General features: G+C 35.4%; 1 protein-coding gene across 1 annotated transcript in view; it reads left to right on the top strand.

The window, feature by feature from the left end:
- Positions 1-12,003, top strand: part of DNAH6 (dynein axonemal heavy chain 6) — a 242,056-nt gene that overhangs the window by 60,058 nt on the left and 169,995 nt on the right. The window contains exons 16-18 of the mRNA XM_055312464.1: positions 291-419; positions 3,393-3,506; positions 5,478-5,621. Of these exons, the coding sequence (XP_055168439.1) occupies positions 291-419; positions 3,393-3,506; positions 5,478-5,621 (387 nt within the window). The remainder of the gene's footprint in view (positions 1-290; positions 420-3,392; positions 3,507-5,477; positions 5,622-12,003) is intronic.

Below are 12,003 nucleotides of genomic sequence, written 5' to 3'. Positions count from 1 at the left end.
AAGTCATGTTGGTTGAAGAAGTGTAGGAAATGAAAGTAGATGAGGGAAAATTTATTAGGTACTATTTAAAAATAATGTTGTCCCCAAGACACTTCTTTATTTCTGTACTTTTTACAATATACATCTATTGTTTTAAAATTTTAAAAAAGCAACCATTTTAACATTTCCTAGAAATCAGAATGAAAAGAAAATTAGAAAAATATTTTTGAAAATGTTTATAAATCCATTTCATTTAATGGTCCACATCAAAAAGTAAGAATGACTAATCAAAAATTATCTTAATTTTACAGGATCCACAGATTTTGGATATTAATGCTGATCAAGATAAAATAAAGCTCATGTTAAGTGATCTGCAGATAGTTCTAGATGATCTTCAAAAACGTGCATTTCAGTATAAATCCTATCAGAAGAATTTTAAGGTAAAGACAGCTCTGCACATCTGTGTTTAAAATATATGCATAGAAATGGCATTGATCAACAACCACCCTCAACAGTGTGGCTATAACATTCAATATTTGGACACCTATTGTCATTTTGCCAGAATGGTCTGAAATACCAATATGATGTGTTCTCTGACTTTGAAGTGTTTAAAGATTAGTATACATGAGACACAAAATATCTTTCCTAATAAAAAATAATGATGAATTATATAGATGAACCTTCAGACCAGGGGCTGCAATCTCTATGTAAAAATATGTATGTGGATTTTTATTTTTTTATTTTTTTAAGATTTTATTTATTTAATCATAGGCACAGAGAGAGAGGGGAGAGAGGGGGGCAGAGACACAGACAGAGGGAGAAGCAGGCTCTATGCAGGGAACCCGATGTGGGACTCAATCCCAGGTCTCCAGGATCACACCCCAGGCTGCAGGCGGCACCAAACCGCTGTGCCACCGGGGCTGCCCTGTATGTGGATTTTTAAATGTGGTCAATTAAAGCCCAACTAGTCTTCCTTAAGTAATACTCAAACTTCTTTTACATTCTTGTGTGTGTGTTGATTCCATGAATATTGCCGATTTTCCCTGGTCTGATGTGCCAATTTGATGAAAGAAGAGAATTTGGCTAAGCCAGGGGATAAATAGATGAAGAGAAATGAGTAAGAGCTTTAAGTGCTCTGAATAGTTATTAGAGACCAAAAAAGAAAGAATAGTAGAAGAGATTCCTAAGTTCAGAACCAGGGAACCACCAGTAATGAGAGAGGTGTTATTAGTCCCTCCAACAGTCTTGGAGGAGTGCTTGGACCTAACATGGGAATGTGCCTATCTATTCTGGCCCCAAGTGGATGGCCAGAAAGTGATCTAAGGAGCTATCCACTCTAGAGCCCAGGGCTTGGAAGGGGAAATCTGCAAAATAATAACTGTGACACTAGACACTCACTGGCATAGTATCTGAGATTTGTGTGTTGGAGAACTAGGGTTCAAAGTTATTCCTGGGTTGAGTTAACTGACCTACAAGATTGGATAGTATACAGTAGGAAGTGAGGTACTAAGGAAACATTGCTTGATAAAAAGTTGTAACTAACAGGTGTTCTGACCTCTTGGGTCAGAAAGGAAAACCTGAAATAAAAGTATGTCCCCTTCTTTCCATGCACTGTATCCATACTTGATTAATTCTTAATATTAATTAACCTTAATATTATTACTCTTAATCAGTCAATACTTGATTAATTCTTCTTTCATGATCAACTCAGATCTACCCCTCCTTCTGCTGCTCTCAGGCCTAGGAGCTTACTTCTAATTCCTAATGACGATTAGGCTATATCCCTGATGTCAGAGCAATGCTGACCTCATAAGATGAATTTGGAATTATTCCCACCTCTTCAATTTTTTTGGAAAAGTTTGAGAAAAACTGGCATTAATTCTTCTTTAAATCATTTGGTAGAATTCACCAGTAAAGCCATCTGCTCCTGGAGCTGTCTACTTTTGGACTTTTCTGTGTTGGGAGGTTTTGATTATTGGTTCAATCTCCTTATTCCTTATTGGTCTGTTTAGATTGTCTATTTTTTCCTGATCAGTCTTGGTAGGTATTATATTCATAAGAATTTATCCATTTCTTTTAAGTGATGCAATTTAATTGTCGGCATATAATTATTCATAGTAGTCTCTTATAATCCTGTGTATTTCTGTGGTATCTGGTATAATGTTTTCTCTGATTTTAGTTAAGTCTTCTCTTTTTTTCTTCATCTAGCTAAATGTTTATCTATTTTATTTATCTTTTTTGAAAAACTAGCTCTTAATTTTATTGATCTTTTCTATTTTTCTGGTCTCTATTTCATTTATTTCCACTCTGATTTTTTTTTCCACTCTGATTTTTTTCCACTCTGATTTTTATTTCCTTCTTCTGCTAATTTTGGGATGTTTATTCTTTTTCAACTTCCTTGATGTTGTAAAATTGTTTGAGATCTTTCTATTTTTTAAATATATGCATTTATCAGTATAAACCTCCCTCCCAGAACTGCTTTTACAGCATCCTATAAGTTTTGGTGTGCTGTATTTTCATTGTTTCAAGGTTTTTTTTAATTTCCCCTCTAACCCAGTGGTTGTTTAAGAGTGTATTGTTTAGTTTCCACATGCTTGTAAATTTTCCAGCTCTCCTCTTGGTGATTTGTAGTTTCATACCATTATGACTGAAAAAGTGACTTGGTAGGATTTTAATCTTAAATTTGCTAAGACTTGTTTTGTAGCCTATCATATGATCTGTCCTGGAGAATGTTCTGCAAGCACTTGGAAAGAATGTGTATTCAGCTGCTGTTGGATGGAATGTTCAAAGTCCTGGCTTATCACAGGGTTCATGATTTCTGTGCAAACAACCTCCCTGGGGGCTTGTTCACTTCTAAGGTTAGGCAGTTTTAAAACACTTCTATGAAAACAGCTTCTTCAGATTTTCTTGCAGTCTTTCTCTCTACAGGGTTTATATACAGCTCACAGGGTTACAAAGAGATAAGAAACCAGGCTGTTCTTTCTACTTTATAGATCTCCCCATCCCCTCCACCAGCTACTATACAGACATCTCCCTCTTCTGTCATCTTGGTATACATGCCCCAAAGGAAATGAGTACCTCTGAAAACTCATCTGTTTTCCTAAAAGGCCAGGTATATATGATCTAACTTGAAGAAGAATGCCTATGGCACTCATGATATTTATGTCTTTACTGAACATTTAGGTTCTAAAGAAGTGTAAAGAGTTATATTTTGTCACTCAAATGGAAATTTGAATATACATAGGATTTATGATTTATTTTTTTCATTTGTTTCTATCTCTCGCTTTCTTTCCCCACTTAGGACCCACCCATATTCTGCTAAGTAATCACTGCATCAAGAATTACTAATAGGAAAATAATATAAGATCTTTATATCTGAAAACTAATGAATTTTGCTTATTATATTTTTAAAGGTAGAAGTATCAAAGTTTGAAGCTCTGGAAGAAGTTAGTGCTGAATTGAAGCTCAAACAATTGCTCTGGGATTCTTTATCTGAGTGGGATCAACTCCAACAAGAATGGTTAAAGGTAAAATAAAACAAAATAAAAATCCTCTCAATCCAGAAATCATTTTTTATTAATTAAACTTAATATCATAATAATATGAATTATGATTTTTAACAACCTGAAGTAGTCCTACTTCAGTACAATATGCAATGTTATAATTTTATGGGAATTCTTAACAGCTTTCCAGTGAAATGTGTAAAGGTCTTTCTGTCACTCTATACCACAGACTACAGACTGTGGAGCAGACTACATTATTATAAGGCAGACTTCTTGGGTCTTCCATTTAAGAAGGCTAAATGAAGGAAGCATCAAAAGACCTCACTGAATGATGTTTAACAGCTTTGTGGCTTCTGAACAGTCCTGTCATGATATACTATACCCAAGTGTTCTTGAAGATCATAGGATTTTATTTGTGATCTCCACACCTTATATTTCTGTTAACTTAGGTTTCTGTTCTGTTTTGAAAAAAAAGAAAAAAAAGGAAGCTATTTCATTGACTGTAATAGAATAGAATAGAATCCAAATAATGAGATCTAGGATCTTTCCTTAAGAGCTCAACAGTAAATTACCTGAACTAGGGGGCCAACTTCCAATCGTAGCCATAGATTTTGGCTTCTAGGAACTACCCATATATTCAAACCTTGATGAGGGTCAGCCTTCTAGAAGGCAGGCTAGATGATCATCTCTTCTGTCAAGTGTGATATGATCATGTTAGAAATACCATCAACTTCACAAATATTGTTTTACACTTGCTCACTCAGCCTACTCATGCTGATACCTGTAATCAGAAGTCACATGTCTGGTTTAAACACCGGCAACACAAAAAAAGGTTTCCCAGATAATGTTCTAAGTGTTGGGCATACCAGTAGAGACCAAAAACAACACAGTTCAAACCCTCATAGAACTTACCTTTTGATGAGGAAAAGAGAAAACAAATATATGCTATAATATCAACTAATTTTAAGTGCTCTTATATAACTCCTTTGTCACTTATCTTAGAAATAGGAAATGCTCCTGAGGTATAAAGAAAAAGCTTAGAGAGCTCTCTGATTACCACCATAGTTTAGAAGAGAAGCTTCCAAAAATGGGATGATTTCATCATAGGAAACATACAAAAAGATGCATTAGATGACATAAAGGAAATGTTGAACCTAGAAAGAAAAAAAGAAAAAATGAAGGTTTATATGTAGTCACACATAACACATTAGTTTCAGGTGTACCACATAGCAATTGAATATTTGTATATATTGTGAAATGATCACCACAGTAAGTCTAGTTAACATCCATTGCCATATGTAATTACAAAAACTTTTTTCCTATGATGAGAACTTTTAAGATCTATTCTCTTTGCAACTTTCAAATATGCAATACAGTATAGTCACCATACTATACCTTACACCCCCATGACTTATAACTAGATGTTTATATCTTCTTACTCCTTCATCCATTTTACCTACCTCCCACCCCTACCTCTAGCAACCACCAGTCTGTTCTCTGTATCTTTCAGTTTCTTTTCATCTCATTTTGTTTTGTTTTAGATTATATATGTAAGTGAGATCATACAGTATTTGTCTTTCTCTGTTTCTATGACTGAGAAATATATTTATAGATACATGTATATATTGAGATACACCTTTAAAAAATTATGTTAAAGGGGTACATAATCAAGTAATAGGAGACTATTGGGTGAGAAAGTTCTGTTAGCAAGAGTAAGAAGTAGCTATTTGTCTCCTTATAAGAGTTGGCTCTCAGGAATAAATTACAGGGATTCCAATACTACATTTGATAATGTGGGAAACAAGAACATGAAAGGAATAAGCAAGTGATGCCTGGTATACTACTAGCAATCTTAATAAGTAAAGCCATTTCCAAAAGTAGAGAGCTGACTTCAATTAAGAATTTAACCACTGTAAAATCTGAGTAAAGGAAAAAATTTTACAATTTCAAGCTTGCCTTTATCATCTATCTTTTTTTTCTTTCTAATTTTTATAGTCCAAATTTGACTGCCTGGACCCAGAATTCCTAAATAGTCAAGTTTCTAAATATGCCAAATTTGTGACTCAATTGGAAAAAGGCTTGCCACCCAACAGTGTAGTTCCCCAGCTAAAACACAAGGTGGAGAAAATGAAAGAAAAGGTAAGTTTGGTAGAAATTATTTCAAAAACTCCAGATCAGTCCATTACTACTCAATGCTAATGAGACTAAAGTCAGGAATTCTTCCCTGTTCACATTAGTCAGCTTTGCAGAGAGAAGAGAAAGAATAGACAAATTCAGTTTTTTAAGGGGCAGATTGCATCCCTATCTTCAACTGGCCAAACCATGCAATTGAACACCTTGGTTCAAGGGGCATTCAGAGTAAGAGTTTCCCAGAGTAAGAGTTTCCCGAGTGGGAGGGAACTTAGTGCAGAAATTCAGGTTGTAGGGATGCCAAGATACCAATCTGCTCAGCTCTGGGACAACCAGATGAGGCCAGGGCAGCCTTGCCTAAAAAGGCACCAAACAAACAGGCCATTTTCCAAATATGCCATGACTTGAAGATCAGGAAGCCCTGCCATAGGTGTGCAAGGATGGCTCTTTGAAACCTATCACTGCTAAACCAGTACTTGAAATGGGAATGAAAAGGGTTATGGCTTTATCCTTGTAAGCAATTTTAGATTTTTTTTTAAAAGATGAGATAAAGGACTAAAAGGCATGGGTAGGAAAAGTAAGCAAAACTTCAGGTACAACAAGAAGCAAATTTTCCCCGAGAAGAACATTTTTTGCAATTTCTCCCTCTTTAGTTTTATAGTATCTAGTCAAAACACTTTCTCAAAGTTTCTTTTGTTAACCTCTTTCTTCTTCATTTGCCCTTAATGTGATTATAAGACTGTAAACAAATTTATATGTCACATTCTGTTCCATTTTGCTCGCTGCCTTGTTCCCTCCTGTGCCCTCCAGGCCCTCATTCCAAGGATTTGTCTCTCCCTTTCCACCTTCTGTCCTGAAGCTGACCCAAGAACTTCCCACTAGGAAATGCGTAGTGGGAGTCCAGGGGCAGGGACTAGGGTCCTCTGGGGCTTGCCCGGCCTATGAGAGCCTGGGTAGGATTGGTTGTGAAGGTGCTGAGCTCACGGCCCCAGACTCAACGGCCTCCACCTCCTTTCTGCCCTCACAGCCTCCTGGCTCTGGCCCAAAAAGTGATTCATTTGTAAATTATCATGGTTTTCTGTATTAAAATGGCCATTTCTGGAAGAAGAAAAAAAAAACTTCAGAGTTGTGGTTGATTTAAAAAAAAAAAAACTTGCACATAGGGGTGCCTCGGTGACTCAGTCACTTGGGCATCTGCCTTCCATTCAGGTCATGATCCTGGGGGCCTGGGACCAGGACTCACAGAGGACTTGCTGCTCACTGGGGAGTCTACTTCTCCCTCTGCCTCTCCTCCTGCTCCCCGCCTCATATAAATAAATAAAATCTTTTTTTTAAAAAAAACTTGCATATAGTAGAAGTCATTTGTTGTGGTATACAGTTCTATGGGTTTTTACAAATGGATAGTGTCATGTATAAAATATAACAGTACTGTACAGAATAGTTTCATCGCCCCCAAGTTCCCATATGCTATTCTTTGTAGTCAGCCTCTCCTTCCTTCCGAGCCCCAGGCAACCACTAACCTGTTTCCTATCCCTAAAGTTCTTCATTTTATATATGATATAAGTGGAATAATACAATATGTAGCTTTTTGGGTCTAGCAGTGTTCACCTAGAAAAATGCATTTAAAATACATTCAGAAGCCAATCACAGAAAAGCTACATGATATCATAGATATGAAATGTCTAGAATAGAGAAATCCATAGACAGAGAATGTAGATTAGTGGTTACAGGGTACTATGGAGTGGGAGAAATGGGTGATGATAGCTAAAGGGTATAGGGTTTCCTTTCAGGGTAGATAGTGATAGTTCTAAAATTAGATAGTGGTAATGGTTTCACATCTCTGTGAATTGTAATATATTTTTAAAAAGATTCTTCCATGTTGTTAGGTGAACCAATAGTTTGTTAGTTTTTATTGCTGAGTAGTATCCCATTATATGGATTATCACCAATTGGTTTTTCCACTCACCTGTTAAAAGACATTTGGCTTGTGACCAGTTTTATAGTGATTATTAATAAGCTGCTCTCAACAGTCGTATATAACTTTTCAAGTGAACATGAGCTTTTAATTCACTTGATTAGATAACTAGGAGTGGGATTACTACTACGTGGCATGGTAAATATATGTTTATAAGAAAGTCACCTGTTTTTCAAAGGACTGTAACATTTTGCCTTCCCACAGGCTATGTGTGAGAATTCTAGTTGTTCCTCATTCTTCCCAGCACTTATTATTATTTGGGAGGTTTTTTGTGTCATTGGGTTTGGTTTTCATTTCAGTCACTCCAGTAAATGTATAGAAGTATCTCATGGCAGTCACATTTGCATTTTTCCAGTGACTACTCAGTGGAGTATCTTATTTTCAATGTCTTTTTTCCATCCTTTTATCTTCTTTACTGAAATGTCTTCTTGGCTCTTAACCCAATTTTTTATTTATTTATTTATGATAGTCACAGAGAGAGAGAGAGAGAGAGAGAGAGAGAGAGAGAGAGAGAGAGAGGCAGAGACATAGGCAGAGGGAGAAGCAGGCTCCATGCACCGGGAGCCCGATGTGGGATTCGATCCCGGGTCTCCAGGATCGCGCCCTGGGCCAAAGGCAGGCGCCAAACCGCTGCGCCACCCAGGGATCCCCTCTTAACCCAATTTTTAATTAGGTTGCTTGTTTTGTTATTATTGTGTTTTAAGTGTTCTTTTTTGTAATCTGGATCCAACTCTTTTTTCAAATATGTAACTTGAAAATATTTTTTTCAGTCAGTGTCTTGTCTCTTCAATCCCTTACCAGTGGCTTTCAGAGTGCAAATGGTTTTAATTTGAATAAAGTCCAATTTATATTCTTTGCTTTTTTGGATTATCTTTTTGTATATATCTAAAAATGTTTTGCCAAACTTAAGGGTCACACAGATTTTCTCCTGTATGTTTCTCTAGAAGTTTTATAGTTCTGCCTTTTTTACATTAAGGTTTATGATTTATTTTGAGTGATTTTGCATAAAATATGAGGTATATATCAAGGTGTACATTTTTTACATATGTATATCACTCAATACAGCACCATTATTGGAAAAGACTATCCTGTCTCCATTGAGCTACCCTTGCACCTTTGTCAAAAGTCAGAGGACTATATTTTTTAGTCTATCTCTGGACTCTATTCTGTTTTGTTGTTCTATAAGTCTATTCTTTCACCAATACTACACTGTCTTGATAACTATAGCTAGTAAGTCTTGAAATCAAATAGGTTTAAGTCCTCCAAATTCATTCTTCTTTTTCACAATTGTTTTGTCTATTCTAATACCTTTACCTTTCCATATAAATCTTAGAATTAGGTTGTTGAAATGTATAAAAAATTGCCGGGAATTTTTGAAGGATTGTGTTGAATATATAGATCAATTTGAAGAGAACTGACTACTTCACCAGACTGAGTATTCCAATCTGTCACCAGCATAGCCTATCTCTTCATTTAACTAAGTCTTCTTTTATTTTTTTCATTGAAGCTTTGTAGTTTTGATACAAGATTCTGCATGTATTTTGTTTTATAACTACTTTTTATGTTATCCTAAATAATATTTTTTAATTCTAAATTCCAATTGTTCATTGCTACTAAATAGCAGAACACCATTGAATACTATTGATTTTTGTATATTGATCTTATATCTTGTGATCTTACTAAATTCAGTTTTTAATTTTATGGACATTAAAATGAGTTGGGAAGGGTTCCTTCCTCTTCTGTTTTCTGAAGGAAATAGTATAGAATTAATATTTCTTCTTTAAATGCTTAGTAAAATTCACCAGTGAAGCCATTTCAGCTTGAAGTTTTTTTTTGTTTTTTGTATTTTTTTTTTTGGAAGGCTCTTGACTACAAATTAAATTTCTTTAGTACATATTGAATTGTTCGGGTAATATACTTCTTCTTGAGGGGGCTTCATAGTATATTTTGCAAGGTAATGGTCCATTTCATCCAAATTATTAAATTTATAGACACAGAGTTGATCATATTATTTCTTTGTTATCCTTTAAAAGTATGTAGGATTTGGGGCACCTGGGTCAGTCAGTTAAGCTTCTGACACTTGGTTTCTTGTCTCAAGCCATGATCTCAGGGGTCATGGGATGGAGCCCAGCATCGGACTCCATGGAGCGGAGAGTCCGTGAAGATTCTCTCCTGCCGTTCCCCCCACTCACACTCTCTCTCTCTCTAAAATAAATAATTTTTTAAAAAAATATGTGGGCTCAGAAGTGATGTCCCCTTTTTCATTGCTGATGTTGGTAATATGTATCTTTCTGTATAGATTTATCTGTTTGCTTATCTATCTTTCTTTTTATTTATTTTTGCTTATGTGTCTTTCTAACTCATCCATCCATCCATTCAGTTGTTTATTTATGTCAATATGAACTCATGGATATTTTATAATTTGGATTATAGTGCAACTTTATTTATTGTTTGCAATTTATTGCTAAATCATTACAACTTTGGTCATTGAAAACTCTCTCAGATGATTTCTGTGTCCCTTTGATATACCTTATCATTTGGGGTTTTTTTGTATTTTACCTTTACAAATACTATATGCATAATATATTACTACTATTTTTATCTTATATAATCATCTTTCAGGACAATCAAAATAGGAAACAAAATGAAATTTATTTTGCTTTATTCCATTTCCAGTGTTCTTTATTTCTTTATATGGATGTACGATTCTGACTCGTTGCCTAAAGAACTGTCTTTAATATTTCTTATTGAGTAGGTATGCTAATAATGAATTCCCTAAATTTTTGTTTTGAGAAAGTTTTTATTCTTTTATCATTTTGAATGATTATTCAAAATTTTTAAGAATTTTTATTTATTTGTGATAGTGCAAGTGAATGAGAGAGAGCACAAGCAGGGGGGGGGCAGAAGGAGAAGGAGAAACAGATCATGACTTGAGCCAAAGGCAGATGCTTAACCAACTCAGCCATACAGGTGCCCCTTGAATGATAATTTAAATGATAATTTAAACTTCTCATCCGAAGTCATCCCGTTTTGTTTTTTCTTTTAGCAATTTAAAAGTATCCTTGTATTGCTTTCTTGCTTGCATGATTTCTTTCTGCTGTAGTTCTTGTCCCTGTTCTTCTGTAGATAATGTGTATTTTGGGGGGCTGCCTTCAAGATTATCTCTTTTTCTTCTTTTTTGTCAGTTTATAATGTGATATGCCCGGGTGTGTTGTTATTGTTGTTGTTGTTGTTTACAGATTGTATTTATCCTGCTTAGTGTTCTCTGAGTTTCTTGGATTTGTGGTTTGGTGTCTGTCTAATTTGGGTGGGGGAAAATGTAGCCATTTTTTTCTCTTTGAGATTTGTATTGCATATTTTATTTTATTTTAAGATTTACTTATTTATTTATGACAGACATAGAGAGAGAGAGGTAGAGACACAGGCAGAGGGAGAAGCAGGCTCCATGCCGGGAGCGCGATGCGGGACTCGATCCCGAGACTCCAGGATCGCGCCCTGGGCCAAAGGCAGGCGCGAAACCACTAAGCCACCCAGGGATCCCCTGTATTGCATATTTTACACCATTTGATATTGTCCTCTAGCTTTTGGGTGCTCTGTCCGTGGTTTTGGATTTTGGTTTTTGGTTGTTTTGGTTTTGGTTTTTTTTTTTTCCTACTATTTTTTCTTGTGTGTCAGTGTAGGGAATTTCTACTCCCTTATCTTCCAGTTCACAGATTCCTTGGCTGTGTCAAGGTCATCAAAAGCATTATCTCGCTTGCTGTCTCTTTCCACTCTAACATTTGTTTAATTTTTAATTATAGTTTCCATCATCATTCTATTGACATTTCTCATCTGATCTTGTATGTTGCCTACGTTTTCAATTAGAGCTACTAACATATTAGTTACAATCACTTTGAATTCCCTGTTAATTTCAACATTGTGTATCATATCTTAATCTGGTTCTACTTTTCTTGTCTCATTAGTGTATGTTTATCTTAATTTTTTATACAGTTCTTAAATTTTTATTGAAAGCCAGACCTCTTGATGTAGTACAATAGATACTGAAGTAAATAATTTTTATGCCTGGAGATGAATATACCTTTCCTCCTACTTGTTTTTTGCAGTGGCATGTTATGTTAAATCTAGTAAGGAATTGGGTTACATTTGAGGTTTAATGTTGCTATGGTTACCTTCAGTATACTACAGCCTTCAAATAATTATTCTTTTGATACCTTATGTTTATGGTTTGGGCTCATTTGCCAAATATTTTTTTTTTCAATTTTTGTTTCTCTCTGGCCTTGGGTCCTCCCCTTATATTGTCCCTGGAGAGAATCTGTCTCTGCAACTAATCAGTCTATATTCCACTGTTATTTTTATTCAATATTTGTTAGCCCAATGAGAGAAATGAGGGTCATTCTCTTGTGTTCTGACTAAGCC

The sequence above is a fragment of the Nyctereutes procyonoides genome, unplaced genomic scaffold (genome assembly GCF_905146905.1).
Source record: "Nyctereutes procyonoides isolate TBG_1078 unplaced genomic scaffold, NYPRO_anot_genome, whole genome shotgun sequence".
Lineage (NCBI taxonomy): Eukaryota > Metazoa > Chordata > Mammalia > Carnivora > Canidae > Nyctereutes > Nyctereutes procyonoides.
This window is presented reverse-complemented; position numbering and strand designations above follow the sequence as displayed.